Source organism: Balaenoptera acutorostrata, chromosome 8 (assembly GCF_949987535.1).
Source record: "Balaenoptera acutorostrata chromosome 8, mBalAcu1.1, whole genome shotgun sequence".
NCBI classification, from domain to species: Eukaryota; Metazoa; Chordata; class Mammalia; order Artiodactyla; family Balaenopteridae; genus Balaenoptera; species Balaenoptera acutorostrata.
This window is the reverse complement of record NC_080071.1, coordinates 68,188,883-68,207,698: the sequence shown is the minus strand read 5'-3', so window position 1 is coordinate 68,207,698 and position 18,816 is coordinate 68,188,883. Positions and strand designations below refer to the sequence as shown.

At 50.4% G+C, this 18,816-nt stretch overlaps 1 protein-coding gene across 4 annotated transcripts in view; it reads left to right on the top strand.

The window, feature by feature from the left end:
- The window catches only part of LANCL1 (LanC like glutathione S-transferase 1), a 58,933-nt gene extending 40,664 nt beyond the window's left edge, over positions 1-18,269 (top strand). For 3 of the 4 annotated variants that reach the window (XM_007187860.2, XM_028167927.2, XM_007187861.3), the window contains exons 9-10: positions 90-162; positions 15,183-18,269. In XM_007187860.2, the coding sequence (XP_007187922.2) occupies positions 90-162; positions 15,183-15,259 (150 nt within the window). In that variant the 3' untranslated portion in view covers positions 15,260-18,269. The remainder of the gene's footprint in view (positions 1-89; positions 163-15,182) is intronic. The other variant, XM_057551591.1, reaches the window with a different exon arrangement.
- The last annotated feature ends 547 nt before the right edge of the window (positions 18,270-18,816 follow it).

Genomic DNA, 18,816 nt, shown 5'->3' with positions numbered 1-18,816 from the left:
TCAGAGTAAATGTTAGAGACAACCTCTGTCAACTTTTAGAGGTCTCTAGAAAAAATGGCTTCAGTAATTTAACTTGGTCTCATCTTCAGTTCGCTGAGTGGTGCTTAGATTACGGAGAACACGGATGCAGAACACCAGACACCCCCTTCTCCCTCTTTGAAGGTATTTTTCACATGTTACTTATTCGCCTTATAATATCAGCATCTGCTTCTCTGCTTAGTAATTAATGTATCTTAATTTGAGTTTTGTCAACAAATTAATTTCATACTTACTTCTTAAACTGCTTCCTTATTTCCTAATACAATAACTCAGTGTTAAAACTCAGTTAGCACGCAGCCCACCATGGGCCCAAGAGCAGTAGTTACTATGGTGACTGCATGGCCCCAATAGCAGTAGTTATCATGGTGACTGCATGGCCCCAATAGCAGTAGTTATTATGGTGACTGCATGGCCCCAATAGCAGTAGTTATCATGGTGACTGCATGGCCCCAAGAGCAGTAGTTATCATGGTGACTGCATGGCCCCAAGAGCAGTAGTTATCATGGTGACTGCATGGCCCCAAGAGCAGTAGTTCTCATGGTGACTGCATGGCCCCAAGAGCAGTAGTTCTCATGGTGACTGCATGGCCCCAAGAGCAGTAGTTCTCATGGTGACTGCATGGCCCCAAGAGCAGTAGTTCTCATGGTGACTGCATGGCCCCAAGAGCAGTAGTTATGGTGACTGCATGGCTCCAAGAGCAGTAGTTATCATGGTGACTGCATGGCCCCAAGAGCAGTAGTTATCATGCTGACTGCATGGCCCCAAGAGCAGTAGTTATTATGGTGACTGCATGGCCCCAAGAGCAGTAGTTATCATGCTGACTGCATGGCCCCAATAGCAGTATTATTATGGTGACTGCATGGCCCCAAGAGCAGTAGTTATCATGGTGACTGCATGGCCCCAAGAGCAGTAGTTATCATGGTGACTGCATGGCCCCAAGAGCAGTAGTTATCATGGACTGCATGGCCCCAAGAGCAGTAGTTATTATGGTGACTGCATGGCCCCAAGAGCAGTAGTTATTATGGTGACTGCATGGCCCCAAGAGCAGTAGTTATTATGGTGACTGCATGGCCCCAATAGCAGTATTATTATGGTGACTGCGTGGCCCCAACAGCAGTAGTTATCATGGTGACTGCGTGGCCCCAAGAGCAGTAGTTATCATGGTGACAGCGTGGCCCCAGTAGCAGTAGTTATCATGGTGACTCCGTGGCCCCAAGAGCAGTAGTTATCATGGTGACTGCGTGGCCCCGAGAACAGTAGTTATCATGGTGACTGCTTTGCCCCAAGAGCAGTAGTTATCATGGTGACTGCGTGGCCCCAAGAGCAGGAGTTCTCATGGTGACTGCGTGGGCCCAAGAGCAGTAGTTCTCATGGTGACTGCGTGGCCCCAAGAGCCGTAGTTCTCATGGTGACTGCGTGGCCCCCAAGAGCCGTAGTTATCATGGTGACTGCGTGGCCCCAAGAGCCGTAGTTATCATGGTGACTGCGTGGCCCCAAGAGCCGTAGTTATCATGGTGACTGCGTGGCCCCAAGAGCCGTAGTTATCATGGTGACTGCGTGGCCCCAGTAGCAGTAGTTATCATGGTGACTGCGAGGCCCGAGTAGCAGTAGTTACCATGGTGACTGCGTGGCACAATGAGCAGTAGTTATCATGGTGATTGCATGGCCCCAAGAGCAGTAGTTATCATGGTGACTGCGTGGCCCCAGTAGCAGTAGTTATCATGGTGACTGCGTGGCCCCAGTAGCAGTAGTTATCATGGTGACTGCGTGGCCCCAAGAGCAGTAGTTATCATGGTGACTGCGTGGCCCCAATAGCAGTAGTTATCATGGTGACTGCGTGGACCCAGTAGCAGTAGTTATCATGGTGACTGCGTGGCCCCAAAAGCAGTAGTTATCATGGTGACTGCTTGGCCCCAACAGCAGTAGTTCTCATGGTGACTGCGTGGCCCCAGTAGCAGTAGTTATCATGGTGACTGCGTGGCCCCAAGAGCAGTAGTTATCATGGTGACTGCGTGGCCCCAAGAGCAGTAGTTATCATGGTGACTGCGTGGCCCCAAAAGCAGTAGTTATCATGGTGACTGCGTGGCCCCAAGAGCAGTAGTTATTATGGTGACTGCATGGCCCCAATAGCAGTATTATTATGGTGACTGCATGGCCCCAAGAGCAGTAGTTATTATGGTGACTGCATGGCCCCAAGAGCAGTAGTTATTATGGTGACTGCATGGCCCCAAGAGCAGTATTATTATGGTGACTGCATGGCCCCAAGAGCAGTAGTTATCATGGTGACTGCATGGCCCCAAGAGCAGTAGTTATCATGGTGACTGCATGGCCCCAAGAGCAGTAGTTATCATGGTGACTGCATGGCCCCAAGAGCAGTAGTTCTCATGGTGACTGCATGGCCCCAAGAGCAGTAGTTATTATGGTGACTGCATGGCCCCAAGAGCAGTAGTTATCATGCTGACTGCATGGCCCCAATAGCAGTATTATTATGGTGACTGCATGGCCCCAAGAGCAGTAGTTATCATGGTGACTGCGTGGCCCCAAGAGCAGTAGTTATCATGGTGACAGCGTGGCCCCAAGAGCAGTAGTTATCATGGTGACTGCGTGGCCCCAAGAGCATTAGTTATCATGGTGACTGCGTGGCCCCAAGAGCATTAGTTATCATGGTGACTGCGTGGCCCCAAGAGCCGTAGTTATCATGGTGACTGCGTGGCCCCAAGAGCCGTAGTTATCATGGTGACTGCGTGGCCCCAGTAGCAGTAGTTATCATGGTGACTGCGTGGCCCCAAAAGCAGTAGTTATCATGGTGACTGCGTGGCCCCAAGAGCAGTAGTTATCATGGTGACAGCGTGGCCCCAAGAGCAGTAGTTATCATGGTGACTGCGTGGCCCCCAAGAGCCGTAGTTATCATGGTGACTGCGTGGCCCCCAAGAGCCGTAGTTATCATGGTGACTGCGTGGCCCCAAGAGCCGTAGTTATCATGGTGACTGCGTGGCCCCAAGAGCCGTAGTTATCATGGTGACTGCGTGGCCCCAAGAGCCGTAGTTATCATGGTGACTGCGTGGTCCCAAGAGCCGTAGTTATCATGGTGACTGCGTGGCCCCAAGAGCAGTAGTTATCATGGTGACTGCGTGGCCCCAGTAGCAGTAGTTATCATGGTGAGTGCGTGGCCCCAGTAGCAGTAGTTATCATGGTGACTGCTTTGCCCCAGTAGCAGTAGTTATCATGGTGACTGCGTGGCCCCAGTAGCAGTAGTTATCATGGTGACTGCGTGGCCCCAAGAGCAGTAGTTATCATGGTGACTGCGTGGCCCCCAAGAGCAGTAGTTTTCATGGTGACTGCGTGGCCCCAGTAGCAGTAGTTATCATGGTGACTGCGTGGCCCCAAGAGCAGTAGTTATCATGCTGACTGCGTGGCCCCTAGTTATCATGGTGACTGCGTGGCCCCAGTAGCAGTAGTTATCATGGTGACTGCGTGGCCCCCGTAGCAGTAGTTATCATGGTGACTGCGTGGACCCAGTAGCAGTAGTTATCATGGTGACTGCGTGGCCCCAGTAGCAGTAGTTATCATGGTGACTGCGTGGCCCCAAGAGCAGTAGTTATCATGGTGACTGCGTGACCCCAAGAGCAGTAGTTATCATGGTGACTGCGTGGCCCCAGTAGCAGTAGTTATCATGGTGACTGCGTGGCCCCAGTAGCAGTAGTTATCATGGTGACTGCGTGGCCCCAGTAGCAGTAGTTATCATGGTGACTGCGTGGCCCCAGTAGCAGTAGTTATCATGGTGACTGCTTTGCCCCAGTAGCAGTAGTTATCATGGTGACTGCGTGGCCCTAGTAGCAGTAGTTATCATGGTGACTGCGTGGCCCCTAGTTATCATGGTGACTGCGTGGCCCCAGTAGCAGTAGTTATCATGGTGACTGCGTGGCCCCAAGAGCAGTAGTTATCATGGTGACTGCGTGGCCCCAGTAGCAGTAGTTATCATGGTGACTGCGTGGCCCCAGTAGCAGTAGTTATCATGGTGACTGCGTGGCCCCAAGAGCAGTAGTTATCATGGTGACTGCGTGGCCCCAAGAGCAGTAGTTATCATGGTGACTGCGTGGCCCCAAGAGCAGTAGTTATCATGGTGACTGCGTGGCCCCAAGAGCAGTAGTAATCATGGTGACTGCGTGGCCCCAAGAGCAGTAGTTATCATGGTGACTGCGTGGCCCCAAGAGCAGTAGTTATCATGGTGACTGCGTGGCCCCAAGAGCAGTAGTTATCATGGTGACTGCGTGGCCCCAAGAGCAGTAGTTATCATGGTGACTGCGTGGCCCCAAGAGCAGTAGTTATCATGGTGACTGCGTGGCCCCAAGAGCAGTAGTTATCATGGTGACTGCGTGGCCCCAAGAGCAGGAGTTATCATGGTGACTGCGTGGCCCCTAGTTATCATGGTGACTGCGTGGCCCCAAGAGCAGTAGTTAACATGGTGACTGCGTGGCCCCAAGAGCAGTAGTCATCATGGTGACTGCGTGGCCCCAAGAGCAGTAGTAATCATGGTGACTGCGTGGCCCCAAGAGCAGTAGTTATCATGGTGACTGCGTGGCCCCAAGAGCAGTAGTTATCATGGTGACTGCGTGGCCCCAACAGCAGTAGTTATCATGGTGACTGCGTGGCCCCAAGAGCAGTAGTTATCATGGTGACTGCGTGGCCCCAAGAGCAGTAGTTATCATGGTGACTGCATGGCCCCAAGAGCAGTAGTTATCATGGTGACTGCGTGGCCCCTAGTTATCATGGTGACTGCATGGCCCCAGTAGCAGTAGTTATCATGGTGACTGCGTGGCCCCAAGAGCAGTAGTTATCATGGTGACTGCGTGACCCCAAGAGCAGTAGTTATCATGGTGACTGCGTGGCCCCAGTAGCAGTAGTTATCATGGTGACTGCGTGGCCCCCGTAGCAGTAGTTATCATGGTGACTGCGTGGCCCCAGTAGCAGTAGTTATCATGGTGACTGCGTGGCCCCAGTAGCAGTAGTTATCATGGTGACTGCGTGGCCCCTAGTTATCATGGTGACTGCGTGGCCCCAGTAGCAGTAGTTATCATGGTGACTGCGTGGCCCCAAGAGCAGTAGTTATCATGGTGACTGCGTGGCCCCAGTAGCAGTAGTTATCATGGTGACTGCATGGCCCCCAAGAGCAGTAGTTATCATGGTGACTGCGTGGCCCCAAGAGCAGTAGTTATCATGGTGACTGCGTGGCCCCAAGAGCAGTACTTATCATGGTGACTGCGTGGCCCCAGTAGCAGTAGTTATCATGGTGACTGCGTGGCCCCAGTAGCAGTAGTTATCATGGTGGCTGCGTGGCCCCAAGAGCAGTAGTTATCATGGTGACTGCGTACCCCAAGACCAGTAGTTATCATGGTGACTGCGTGGCCCCAAGAGCAGTAGTTATCATGGTGACTGCGTGGCCCCAAGAGCAGTAGTTATCATGGTGACTGCGTGGCCCCAAGAGCAGTAGTTATCATGGTGACTGCGTGGCCCCAAGAGCAGGAGTTATCATGGTGACTGCGTGGCCCCTAGTTATCATGGTGACTGCGTGGCCCCAAGAGCAGTAGTTAACATGGTGACTGCGTGGCCCCAAGAGCAGTAGTCATCATGGTGACTGCGTGGCCCCAAGAGCAGTAGTCATCATGGTGACTGCGTGGCCCCAAGAGCAGGAGTTATCATGGTGACTGCGTGGCCCCTAGTTATCATGGTGACTGCGTGGCCCCAAGAGCAGTAGTTAACATGGTGACTGCGTGGCCCAAAGAGCAGTAGTTATCATGGTGACTGCGTGGCCCCAGTAGCAGTAGTTATCATGGTGACTGCGTGGCCCCAAGAGCAGTAGTTATCATGGTGACTGCGTGGCCCAAAGAGCAGTAGTTATCATGGTGACTGCGTGGCCCCAGTAGCAGTAGTTATCATGGTGACTGCGTGGCCCCAGTAGCAGTAGTTATCATGGTGACTGCGTGGCCCCAAGAGCAGTAGTTATCATGGTGACTGCGTGGCCCCAAGAGCAGTAGTTATCATGGTGACTGCGTGGCCCCAAGAGCAGTAGTTATCATGGTGACTGCGTGGCCCCAGTAGCAGTAGTTATCATGGTGACTGCGTGGCCCCAGTAGCCGTAGTTATCATGGTGACTGCGTGGCCCCAGTAGCCGTAGTTATCATGGTGACTGCGTGGCCCCAGTAGCAGTAGTTATCATGGTGACTGCGTGGCCCCAGTAGCAGTAGTTATCATGGTGAATGCGTGGCCCCAAGAGCAGTAGTTATCATGGTGACTGCGTGGCCCCAAGAGCAGTAGTTCTCATGGTGACTGCGTGGGCCCAAGAGCCGTAGTTATCATGGTGACTGCGTGGCCCCAAGAGCCGTAGTTATCATGGTGACTGCGTGGCCCCAAGAGCAGTAGTTATCATGGTGACTGCGTGGCCCCAGTAGCAGTAGTTATCATGGTGACTGCGTGGCCCCAGTAGCAGTAGTTATCATGGTGACTGCTTTGCCCCAGTAGCAGTAGTTATCATGGTGACTGCGTGGCCCCAGTAGCAGTAGTTATCATGGTGACTGCGTGGCCCCAAGAGCAGTAGTTATCATGGTGACTGCGTGGCCCCCAAGAGCAGTAGTTTTCATGGTGACTGCGTGGCCCCAGTAGCAGTAGTTATCATGGTGACTGCGTGGCCCCAAGAGCAGTAGTTATCATGCTGACTGCGTGGCCCCTAGTTATCATGGTGACTGCGTGGCCCCAGTAGCAGTAGTTATCATGGTGACTGCGTGGCCCCCGTAGCAGTAGTTATCATGGTGACTGCGTGGACCCAGTAGCAGTAGTTATCATGGTGACTGCGTGGCCCCAAGAGCAGTAGTTATCATGGTGACTGCGTGACCCCAAGAGCAGTAGTTATCATGGTGAGTGCGTGGCCCCAGTAGCAGTAGTTATCATGGTGACTGCGTGGCCCCCGTAGCAGTAGTTATCATGGTGACTGCGTGGCCCCAGTAGCAGTAGTTATCATGGTGACTGCGTGGCCCCAAGAGCAGTAGTTATCATGGTGACTGCGTGGCCCCAGTAGCAGTAGTTATCATGGTGACTGCATGGCCCCCAAGAGCAGTAGTTATCATGGTGACTGCGTGGCCCCAAGAGCAGTAGTTATCATGGTGACTGCGTGGCCCCAAGAGCAGTACTTATCATGGTGACTGCGTGGCCCCAGTAGCAGTAGTTATCATGGTGACTGCGTGGCCCCAGTAGCAGTAGTTATCATGGTGGCTGCGTGGCCCCAAGAGCAGTAGTTATCATGGTGACTGCGTACCCCAAGACCAGTAGTTATCATGGTGACTGCGTGGCCCCAAGAGCAGTAGTTATCATGGTGACTGCGTGGCCCCAAGAGCAGTAGTTATCATGGTGACTGCGTGGCCCCAAGAGCAGTAGTTATCATGGTGACTGCGTGGCCCCAAGAGCAGGAGTTATCATGGTGACTGCGTGGCCCCTAGTTATCATGGTGACTGCGTGGCCCCAAGAGCAGTAGTTAACATGGTGACTGCGTGGCCCCAAGAGCAGTAGTCATCATGGTGACTGCGTGGCCCCAAGAGCAGGAGTTATCATGGTGACTGCGTGGCCCCTAGTTATCATGGTGACTGCGTGGCCCCAAGAGCAGTAGTTAACATGGTGACTGCGTGGCCCAAAGAGCAGTAGTTATCATGGTGACTGCGTGGCCCCAGTAGCAGTAGTTATCATGGTGACTGCGTGGCCCCAAGAGCAGTAGTTATCATGGTGACTGCGTGGCCCCAAGAGCAGTAGTTATCATGGTGACTGCGTGGCCCAAAGAGCAGTAGTTATCATGGTGACTGCGTGGCCCCAGTAGCAGTAGTTATCATGGTGACTGCGTGGCCCCAGTAGCAGTAGTTATCATGGTGACTGCGTGGCCCCAAGAGCAGTAGTTATCATGGTGACTGCGTGGCCCCAAGAGCAGTAGTTATCATGGTGACTGCGTGGCCCCAAGAGCAGTAGTTATCATGGTGACTGCGTGGCCCCAGTAGCCGTAGTTATCATGGTGACTGCGTGGCCCCAGTAGCCGTAGTTATCATGGTGACTGCGTGGCCCCAGTAGCAGTAGTTATCATGGTGACTGCGTGGCCCCAGTAGCAGTAGTTATCATGGTGACTGCGTGGCCCCAGTAGCAGTAGTTATCATGGTGAATGCGTGGCCCCAAGAGCAGTAGTTATCATGGTGACTGCGTGGCCCCAAGAGCAGTAGTTCTCATGGTGACTGCGTGGGCCCAAGAGCCGTAGTTATCATGGTGACTGCGTGGCCCCAAGAGCCGTAGTTATCATGGTGACTGCGTGGCCCCAAGAGCAGTAGTTATCATGGTGACTGCGTGGCCCCAGTAGCAGTAGTTATCATGGTGACTGCGTGGCCCCAGTAGCAGTAGTTATCATGGTGACTGCGTGGCCCCAGTAGCAGTAGTTATCATGGTGACTGCGTGGCCCCAGTAGCAGTAGTTATCATGGTGACTGCGTGGCCCCTAGTTATCATGGTGACTGCGTGGCCCCAGTAGCAGTAGTTATCATGGTGACTGCGTGGCCCCAAGAGCAGTAGTTATCATGGTGACTGCGTGGCCCCAGTAGCAGTAGTTATCATGGTGACTGCATGGCCCCCAAGAGCAGTAGTTATCATGGTGACTGCGTGGCCCCAAGAGCAGTAGTTATCATGGTGACTGCGTGGCCCCAAGAGCAGTACTTATCATGGTGACTGCGTGGCCCCAGTAGCAGTAGTTATCATGGTGACTGCGTGGCCCCAGTAGCAGTAGTTATCATGGTGGCTGCGTGGCCCCAAGAGCAGTAGTTATCATGGTGACTGCGTACCCCAAGACCAGTAGTTATCATGGTGACTGCGTGGCCCCAAGAGCAGTAGTTATCATGGTGACTGCGTGGCCCCAAGAGCAGTAGTTATCATGGTGACTGCGTGGCCCCAAGAGCAGTAGTTATCATGGTGACTGCGTGGCCCCAAGAGCAGGAGTTATCATGGTGACTGCGTGGCCCCTAGTTATCATGGTGACTGCGTGGCCCCAAGAGCAGCAGTTAACATGGTGACTGCGTGGCCCCAAGAGCAGTAGTCATCATGGTGACTGCGTGGCCCCAAGAGCAGTAGTCATCATGGTGACTGCGTGGCCCCAAGAGCAGGAGTTATCATGGTGACTGCGTGGCCCCTAGTTATCATGGTGACTGCGTGGCCCCAAGAGCAGTAGTTAACATGGTGACTGCGTGGCCCAAAGAGCAGTAGTTATCATGGTGACTGCGTGGCCCCAGTAGCAGTAGTTATCATGGTGACTGCGTGGCCCCAGTAGCAGTAGTTATCATGGTGACTGCGTGGCCCCAAGAGCAGTAGTTATCATGGTGACTGCGTGGCCCAAAGAGCAGTAGTTATCATGGTGACTGCGTGGCCCCAGTAGCAGTAGTTATCATGGTGACTGCGTGGCCCCAGTAGCAGTAGTTATCATGGTGACTGCGTGGCCCCAAGAGCAGTAGTTATCATGGTGACTGCGTGGCCCCAAGAGCAGTAGTTATCATGGTGACTGCGTGGCCCCAAGAGCAGTAGTTATCATGGTGACTGCGTGGCCCCAGTAGCAGTAGTTATCATGGTGACTGCGTGGCCCCAGTAGCCGTAGTTATCATGGTGACTGCGTGGCCCCAGTAGCCGTAGTTATCATGGTGACTGCGTGGCCCCAGTAGCAGTAGTTATCATGGTGATTGCGTGGCCCCAGTAGCAGTAGTTATCATGGTGAATGCGTGGCCCCAAGAGCAGTAGTTATCATGGTGACTGCGTGGCCCCAAGAGCAGTAGTTCTCATGGTGACTGCGTGGGCCCAAGAGCCGTAGTTCTCATGGTGACTGCGTGGCCCCAAGAGCCGTAGTTATCATGGTGACTGCGTGGCCCCAAGAGCAGTAGTTATCATGGTGACTGCGTGGCCCCAGTAGCAGTAGTTATCATGGTGACTGCGTGGCCCCAGTAGCAGTAGTTATCATGGTGACTGCTTTGCCCCAGTAGCAGTAGTTATCATGGTGACTGCGTGGCCCCAGTAGCAGTAGTTATCATGGTGACTGCGTGGCCCCAAGAGCAGTAGTTATCATGGTGACTGCGTGGCCCCCAAGAGCAGTAGTTTTCATGGTGACTGCGTGGCCCCAGTAGCAGTAGTTATCATGGTGACTGCGTGGCCCCAAGAGCAGTAGTTATCATGCTGACTGCGTGGCCCCTAGTTATCATGGTGACTGCGTGGCCCCAGTAGCAGTAGTTATCATGGTGACTGCGTGGCCCCCGTAGCAGTAGTTATCATGGTGACTGCGTGGACCCAGTAGCAGTAGTTATCATGGTGACTGCGTGGCCCCAAGAGCAGTAGTTATCATGGTGACTGCGTGACCCCAAGAGCAGTAGTTATCATGGTGAGTGCGTGGCCCCAGTAGCAGTAGTTATCATGGTGACTGCGTGGCCCCCGTAGCAGTAGTTATCATGGTGACTGCGTGGCCCCAGTAGCAGTAGTTATCATGGTGACTGCGTGGCCCCAGTAGCAGTAGTTATCATGGTGACTGCGTGGCCCCTAGTTATCATGGTGACTGCGTGGCCCCAGTAGCAGTAGTTATCATGGTGACTGCGTGGCCCCAAGAGCAGTAGTTATCATGGTGACTGCGTGGCCCCAGTAGCAGTAGTTATCATGGTGACTGCATGGCCCCCAAGAGCAGTAGTTATCATGGTGACTGCGTGGCCCCAAGAGCAGTAGTTATCATGGTGACTGCGTGGCCCCAAGAGCAGTACTTATCATGGTGACTGCGTGGCCCCAGTAGCAGTAGTTATCATGGTGACTGCGTGGCCCCAGTAGCAGTAGTTATCATGGTGGCTGCGTGGCCCCAAGAGCAGTAGTTATCATGGTGACTGCGTACCCCAAGACCAGTAGTTATCATGGTGACTGCGTGGCCCCAAGAGCAGTAGTTATCATGGTGACTGCGTGGCCCCAAGAGCAGTAGTTATCATGGTGACTGCGTGGCCCCAAGAGCAGTAGTTATCATGGTGACTGCGTGGCCCCAAGAGCAGGAGTTATCATGGTGACTGCGTGGCCCCTAGTTATCATGGTGACTGCGTGGCCCCAAGAGCAGTAGTTAACATGGTGACTGCGTGGCCCCAAGAGCAGTAGTCATCATGGTGACTGCGTGGCCCCAAGAGCAGTAGTCATCATGGTGACTGCGTGGCCCCAAGAGCAGGAGTTATCATGGTGACTGCGTGGCCCCTAGTTATCATGGTGACTGCGTGGCCCCAAGAGCAGTAGTTAACATGGTGACTGCGTGGCCCAAAGAGCAGTAGTTATCATGGTGACTGCGTGGCCCAAAGAGCAGTAGTTATCATGGTGACTGCGTGGCCCCAGTAGCAGTAGTTATCATGGTGACTGCGTGGCCCCAAGAGCAGTAGTTATCATGGTGACTGCGTGGCCCAAAGAGCAGTAGTTATCATGGTGACTGCGTGGCCCCAGTAGCAGTAGTTATCATGGTGACTGCGTGGCCCCAGTAGCAGTAGTTATCATGGTGACTGCGTGGCCCCAAGAGCAGTAGTTATCATGGTGACTGCGTGGCCCCAAGAGCAGTAGTTATCATGGTGACTGCGTGGCCCCAAGAGCAGTAGTTATCATGGTGACTGCGTGGCCCCAAGAGCAGTAGTTATCATGGTGACTGCGTGGCCCCAGTAGCCGTAGTTATCATGGTGACTGCGTGGCCCCAGTAGCCGTAGTTATCATGGTGACTGCGTGGCCCCAGTAGCAGTAGTTATCATGGTGACTGCGTGGCCCCAGTAGCAGTAGTTATCATGGTGACTGCGTGGCCCCAGTAGCAGTAGTTATCATGGTGAATGCGTGGCCCCAAGAGCAGTAGTTATCATGGTGACTGCGTGGCCCCAAGAGCCGTAGTTCTCATGGTGACTGCGTGGGCCCAAGAGCCGTAGTTATCATGGTGACTGCGTGGCCCCAAGAGCCGTAGTTATCATGGTGACTGCGTGGCCCCAAGAGCAGTAGTTATCATGGTGACTGCGTGGCCCCAGTAGCAGTAGTTATCATGGTGACTGCGTGGCCCCAGTAGCAGTAGTTATCATGGTGACTGCTTTGCCCCAGTAGCAGTAGTTATCATGGTGACTGCGTGGCCCCAGTAGCAGTAGTTATCATGGTGACTGCGTGGCCCCAAGAGCAGTAGTTATCATGGTGACTGCGTGGCCCCCAAGAGCAGTAGTTTTCATGGTGACTGCGTGGCCCCAGTAGCAGTAGTTATCATGGTGACTGCGTGGCCCCAAGAGCAGTAGTTATCATGCTGACTGCGTGGCCCCTAGTTATCATGGTGACTGCGTGGCCCCAGTAGCAGTAGTTATCATGGTGACTGCGTGGCCCCCGTAGCAGTAGTTATCATGGTGACTGCGTGGACCCAGTAGCAGTAGTTATCATGGTGACTGCGTGGCCCCAGTAGCAGTAGTTATCATGGTGACTGCGTGACCCCAAGAGCAGTAGTTATCATGGTGACTGCGTGGCCCCAGTAGCAGTAGTTATCATGGTGACTGCGTGGCCCCAGTAGCAGTAGTTATCATGGTGACTGCGTGGCCCCAGTAGCAGTAGTTATCATGGTGACTGCGTGGCCCCAGTAGCAGTAGTTATCATGGTGACTGCTTTGCCCCAGTAGCAGTAGTTATCATGGTGACTGCGTGGCCCTAGTAGCAGTAGTTATCATGGTGACTGCGTGGCCCCTAGTTATCATGGTGACTGCGTGGCCCCAGTAGCAGTAGTTATCATGGTGACTGCGTGGCCCCAAGAGTAGTTATCATGGTGACTGCGTGGCCCCAGTAGCAGTAGTTATCATGGTGACTGCGTGGCCCCAGTAGCAGTAGTTATCATGGTGACTGCGTGGCCCCAAGAGCAGTAGTTATCATGGTGACTGCGTGGCCCCAAGAGCAGTAGTTATCATGGTGACTGCGTGGCCCCAAGAGCAGTAGTTAACATGGTGACTGCGTGGCCCCAAGAGCAGTAGTCATCATGGTGACTGCGTGGCCCCAAGAGCAGGAGTTATCATGGTGACTGCGTGGCCCCTAGTTATCATGGTGACTGCGTGGCCCCAGTAGCAGTAGTTATCATGGTGACTGCGTGGCCCCCAAGAGCAGTAGTTATCATGGTGACTGCGTGGCCCCAAGAGCAGTAGTTATCATGGTGACTGCGTGGCCCCAAGAGCAGGAGTTATCATGGTGACTGCGTGGCCCCAAGAGCAGTAGTTATCATGGTGACTGCGTGGCCCCAAGAGCAGTAGTTAACATGGTGACTGCGTGGCCCCAAGAGCAGTAGTCATCATGGTGACTGCGTGGCCCCAAGAGCAGGAGTTATCATGGTGACTGCGTGGCCCCTAGTTATCATGGTGACTGCGTGGCCCCAGTAGCAGTAGTTATCATGGTGACTGCGTGGCCCCAAGAGCAGGAGTTATCATGGTGACTGCGTGGCCCCAGTAGCAGTAGTTATCATGGTGACTGCGTGGCCCCTAGTTATCATGGTGACTGCGTGGCCCCAGTAGCAGTAGTTATCATGGTGACTGCGTGGCCCCAGGAGCAGTAGTTATCATGGTGACTGCGTGGCCCCAGGAGCAGTAGTTATCATGGTGACTGCGTGGCCCCAGGAGCAGTAGTTATCATGGTGACTGCGTGGCCCCAGGAGCAGTAGTTATCATGGTGACTGCGTGGCCCCAGGAGCAGTAGTTATCATGGTGACTGCGTGGCCCCAGGAGCAGTAGTTATCATGGTGACTGCGTGGCCCCAGGAGCAGTAGTTATCATGGTGACTGCGTGGCCCCAGGAGCAGTAGTTATCATGGTGACTGCGTGGCCCCAGGAGCAGTAGTTATCATGGTGACTGCGTGGCCCCAGGAGCAGTAGTTATCATGGTGACTGCGTGGCCCCAGGAGCAGTAGTTATCATGGTGACTGCGTGGCCCCAGGAGCAGTAGTTATCATGGTGACTGCGTGGCCCCAGGAGCAGTAGTTATCATGGTGACTGCGTGGCCCCAGGAGCAGTAGTTATCATGGTGACTGCGTGGCCCCAGGAGCAGTAGTTATCATGGTGACTGCGTGGCCCCAGGAGCAGTAGTTATCATGGTGACTGCGTGGCCCCAGGAGCAGTAGTTATCATGGTGACTGCGTGGCCCCAGGAGCAGTAGTTATCATGGTGACTGCGTGGCCCCAGGAGCAGTAGTTATCATGGTGACTGCGTGGCCCCAGGAGCAGTAGTTATCATGGTGACTGCGTGGCCCCAGGAGCAGTAGTTATCATGGTGACTGCGTGGCCCCAGGAGCAGTAGTTATCATGGTGACTGCGTGGCCCCAGGAGCAGTAGTTATCATGGTGACTGCGTGGCCCCAGGAGCAGTAGTTATCATGGTGACTGCGTGGCCCCAGGAGCAGTAGTTATCATGGTGACTGCGTGGCCCCAGGAGCAGTAGTTATCATGGTGACTGCGTGGCCCCAGGAGCAGTAGTTATCATGGTGACTGCGTGGCCCCAGGAGCAGTAGTTATCATGGTGACTGCGTGGCCCCAGGAGCAGTAGTTATCATGGTGACTGCGTGGCCCCAGGAGCAGTAGTTATCATGGTGACTGCGTGGCCCCAGGAGCAGTAGTTATCATGGTGACTGCGTGGCCCCAGGAGCAGTAGTTATCATGGTGACTGCGTGGCCCCAGGAGCAGTAGTTATCATGGTGACTGCGTGGAGCCAGGCACACACTGGGCATTTTGCAGATGTCATCGTAAATCATCACAGCAAAAATATACATTATTATCCTCATGTCACAGATGAGGTTCCTGAGGCTCAGACAGGGAAGTGGGGCCACGGTGAAGGAGCTCACATATGGTAAATGGGCAGGGCCGTGCTTTGAACTTGTCTGGCTCTGCTCTCCCTCCTGTCTTCCACCTGGGTAAAGAGGCTGAGCCTCTGACTCGTGATCTTGTCTAATGAGCTGCAACATATATAAACAGGTGCCCACTTCGTTTAAATCATTTAAATTAATATCATAATGTTGTTTATGCTACAAAATGAAGCCAGTCTATAATACATCATCATCTGGTGTAATAACGTTTGCCTCTTTCTTTTCCTTCAGGAATGGCTGGAACGATTTATTTCTTGGCTGACCTCCTAGTGCCCACGAAAGCCAGGTTTCCTGCATTTGAACTGTAAGAGGAGAGTCCCCCCCAGTGCAACTCACTGCATGAGCCTTTCTGTGTATCATTCCTGGGCTAAAGCAACAATAGAGTCAAACTGTGTACTGGATTTAGTTGATTTCTTTTTTCAGACTATGTCTTTAATTCAGTTCCTTTTTATTATTTACTTTTATTTTAAAATATCCAGGGAAATCTTTAATTAACTTCAGCTTATCCTAAAGGGAGGATAGGTGATATGTACAGTATTTTGAGGGCATATATGCATATATTTCAGAACTTGGAGGCAGTCGTATTCTTACTCAAGCTTATGAATATAACCATGTTACAGTTCTAAAAATGTTTTAAAAAAACTAAATGTAGATAAATACACGCTTATCGCTGGATATTGACCTCCACCTCTTCTCTTTAGTATTTTTTTTATGACAGTTTTATGACTTTGCTTTTCTCTAAGTGGTTGATTATGAAAGGGGACAAAAATATAACTATATGCTTCCAGGACAAAAATTGAAAGAGTTGCCAACTGGGCTAGGGACCTAAACACCCTTTTTCAAATTCACAGTGCTTATTTAAACTAGAGATAAACATGCTTTCAAATTTGCCTCTTTTTGTTAGTAGAGCATCCAGGCTCTATAATCCAACATCTTTATCGAACACTTCTGAAATGTGATGGTCGTTATATGAAAATTCTGATTTGAAGGTCATTTCAAGATAAGCTAACAAAAAGTTTGTTTTCTCCTAATAAGCTAGTATGTTTTGGAACTACTTATGTATATTTGTTTCTTCTTTGGAATTACTGTAAGATCAGGAAATGAGATTTCTGTGTGTAAATATATTATGACCTAGGATTTGAGTCCACCCTTTCTGACTGACCTTCTAAATTTTGATTTGTGTTTTACTTATTTTGCGATGACTATGCTTTATAAAGCGTTGGCTGCTTGGTACAAGCCATAAGATATTTTCCTTCCTATCTACCTAGATGTTGATCTTTTCACTAAATAGTAGAGCATTCTACTTGTTAAAAAAGGGGGGAGGGGTGCTATATTGCAAAATCGCTAAGCTTTCCATAGAAATGCTGGTTCCTGAGAAGGTATTATCCAGTGATTATTCTTAGAACAAATGGCTTTTGTCTCTTTGCATAGCCTAGGCGTTAACACTCATCCATTTCTGAGCCCTCAGGATCGGGTACTGATATGGTAGGTGAAGAATCCCTGGTGCTTCAAATTCTATACAAATTGTTTTGACTCATCAGCTCCCATTCCTTCTCCTTCCATTGCTGACTTTCCCAGGCTTGTTTTGTCTTTTCTATGCATTTTGACTGATTTTGAAACATTTTGCAGCTTTTAAGAAAACAGGCTCTAAGAATTTTAAATGTGCCTATTTCACGGCTCTCTCGGTCACAAAAACATGCTATTTTTATTGGAACTCTGAACCAAATCCCCACTGAGTATATGTTGGTTCCGGTGGATAGCAATCCCCTATTGTTTTCCATTTAGCACCAAAATAGCTAATATTATTGGAAATTGCCTAACCCTTTAAAGGCTACTGACAGTAGGATCTAAAACACAGCCCACGGCTCAATTCCCAGGATTAGCTTATTCCTCTGTGACTCATGCTAGCTGGGGACAACCTTGTGCCTCTCAGATGTTGAAGTGTTGCTGGCAAGCTGTGTGCAAGCCGTGCCTTTCTCGTGAACGTGTCACACGAACAGTGTCAGCATCCACAGTAAAGCGAATCTGCCTTTGGATGGGAGTCCAGCTTGAAAGAATAGACCCCATTTGGTTTAGTTAAACGTCTTACTATACTGTACCTGCGCTTTGAGCTACTATAGTTACTAACCAAGGGGAGAAGAACAAACACTTTCTCTTAACCGGAGGAGACTGATCACAGTGCTTCACCAAGCAGCTTAATTAATTTAACCCCAGGAAGACATCAAGGCCGGGAGAAGAACATTTTGAGTAAGATTCTTATTCCTATTTGGATTGCTGTTTAGCTACTGCCATCCCTTAACAAATTTATCAATGCAAACACAATTCAGTTTTCATTTTTTTCTTTGGCTTTTTAAGTTATTAAACTGGCAGGATTTTATATTTGTGCCATTGTTTGTTTTATTTATGTTTAAGAGCTCAGAAAGTTTGATAGGATTTTAAACTCAGGCAAAGGCTATAAAACTCAGACGAATACCCTAACACCATGGTAGAAACTGAAACTTTTACACTAGTTTCTTAGTTTTGAAAGGAAGAGGCATCATTTCAGTTCTATTTCTGTTACATAATTTTTCCCTCAGTTATTTTTCTTTTTGTTAGAAAACAAAACGAAAAACTGCTTCCCAGAAAACTCAGTAGTATCTTTTATCTCCATGTAAAGACTAGGTAGTGAAACCTTAAAACCTTGTCAAGCAGTATTCATTTATCCTGTCGTGTGTTTCTATGAATGTCACGATCAGTTATTTACATCAATCCTATTGGTCCCATCAAGAAGTCAGTCTTTAATCCTTACAGTCATTTGACCCTCTTTTCATCTTTGATGTCACTTCCAATTATTTGGCATCAAAAGCCTTCACGGTAGGTAGAGTTTTAGGTAAAAGTGGCCATTTTCTCTTATTACAACTTCCCTGCATAACTTAATTGAGAGGTATACTTTGCTCATAAGTCCTCAGGTTAATTGCTGTTTGATCTTATAATGCCCTGCCTTCTCTTGACTGAGTTTGAAATACAAAACGTGAAGAGTAAGCATTAATTCATCTACTCCTTTGGCTGCTTGAACTCATCTATAATCCTTTGTTATCCATACTCAATTCTGACTTCACTGCTGCTCCCCCTAAATAGGTCAGAGCACCCCCCTTCTGTATTGTTAAGCTGTAGAAGAACTGTTTCTCTCCTACAGGTACAAAACAAAGTACGATATTCAGGGGTCCTACGCCGATGTTATATTGCCATTTACTGGAAAGGGCTGGAATTGTATGTATTTCTGTGTTCCGTAAAGGATTTGACTTAACTGGTTCTCAATAAAATTTTATTAGGACTCTATATTGTCATGCGCTTCTTGTTTGCTTTGGTTTAAACTTAAGAAATATATTTCTTCAATGGCTTTTTCTTTATGCACCCATTCCCTAGGGTTTGTCCCCGACTTTTTCTTCATTGTTGGGTCAAACAAGATTTGAAGTACTTCATGAAGGTAAAAATTTATAAGAGGAAAATATTTAAAAATCTGATCATTATAGAATTATGAAGAATCTACTAGGCTTCAAGCAGAGCAGTATATCAGCCATCTCATACATATGAGAATCCACTCTGAGGTTAGTAACTAAAGGTCTCATTCTAGAAATCGATTTCCCTGCTGACCAGTTCTCAAAGGAACTTTGACTAGAGGGGGAGATTAAATGGGGCATAATTATAAAGTATATGTGCAGATGTTGGAAAGGAGTTCTGCTGAATCACCTGGCATGACTGTACTACTTCTTTTCATGACACAGCTATTTAGTGTCACTTAGCACACCAAAATTTGCCAAATGATAAAATACTTGTTTCCATCCCCATATTACATTTTGTCCCCTGGTCCGTATGATTAAAATGC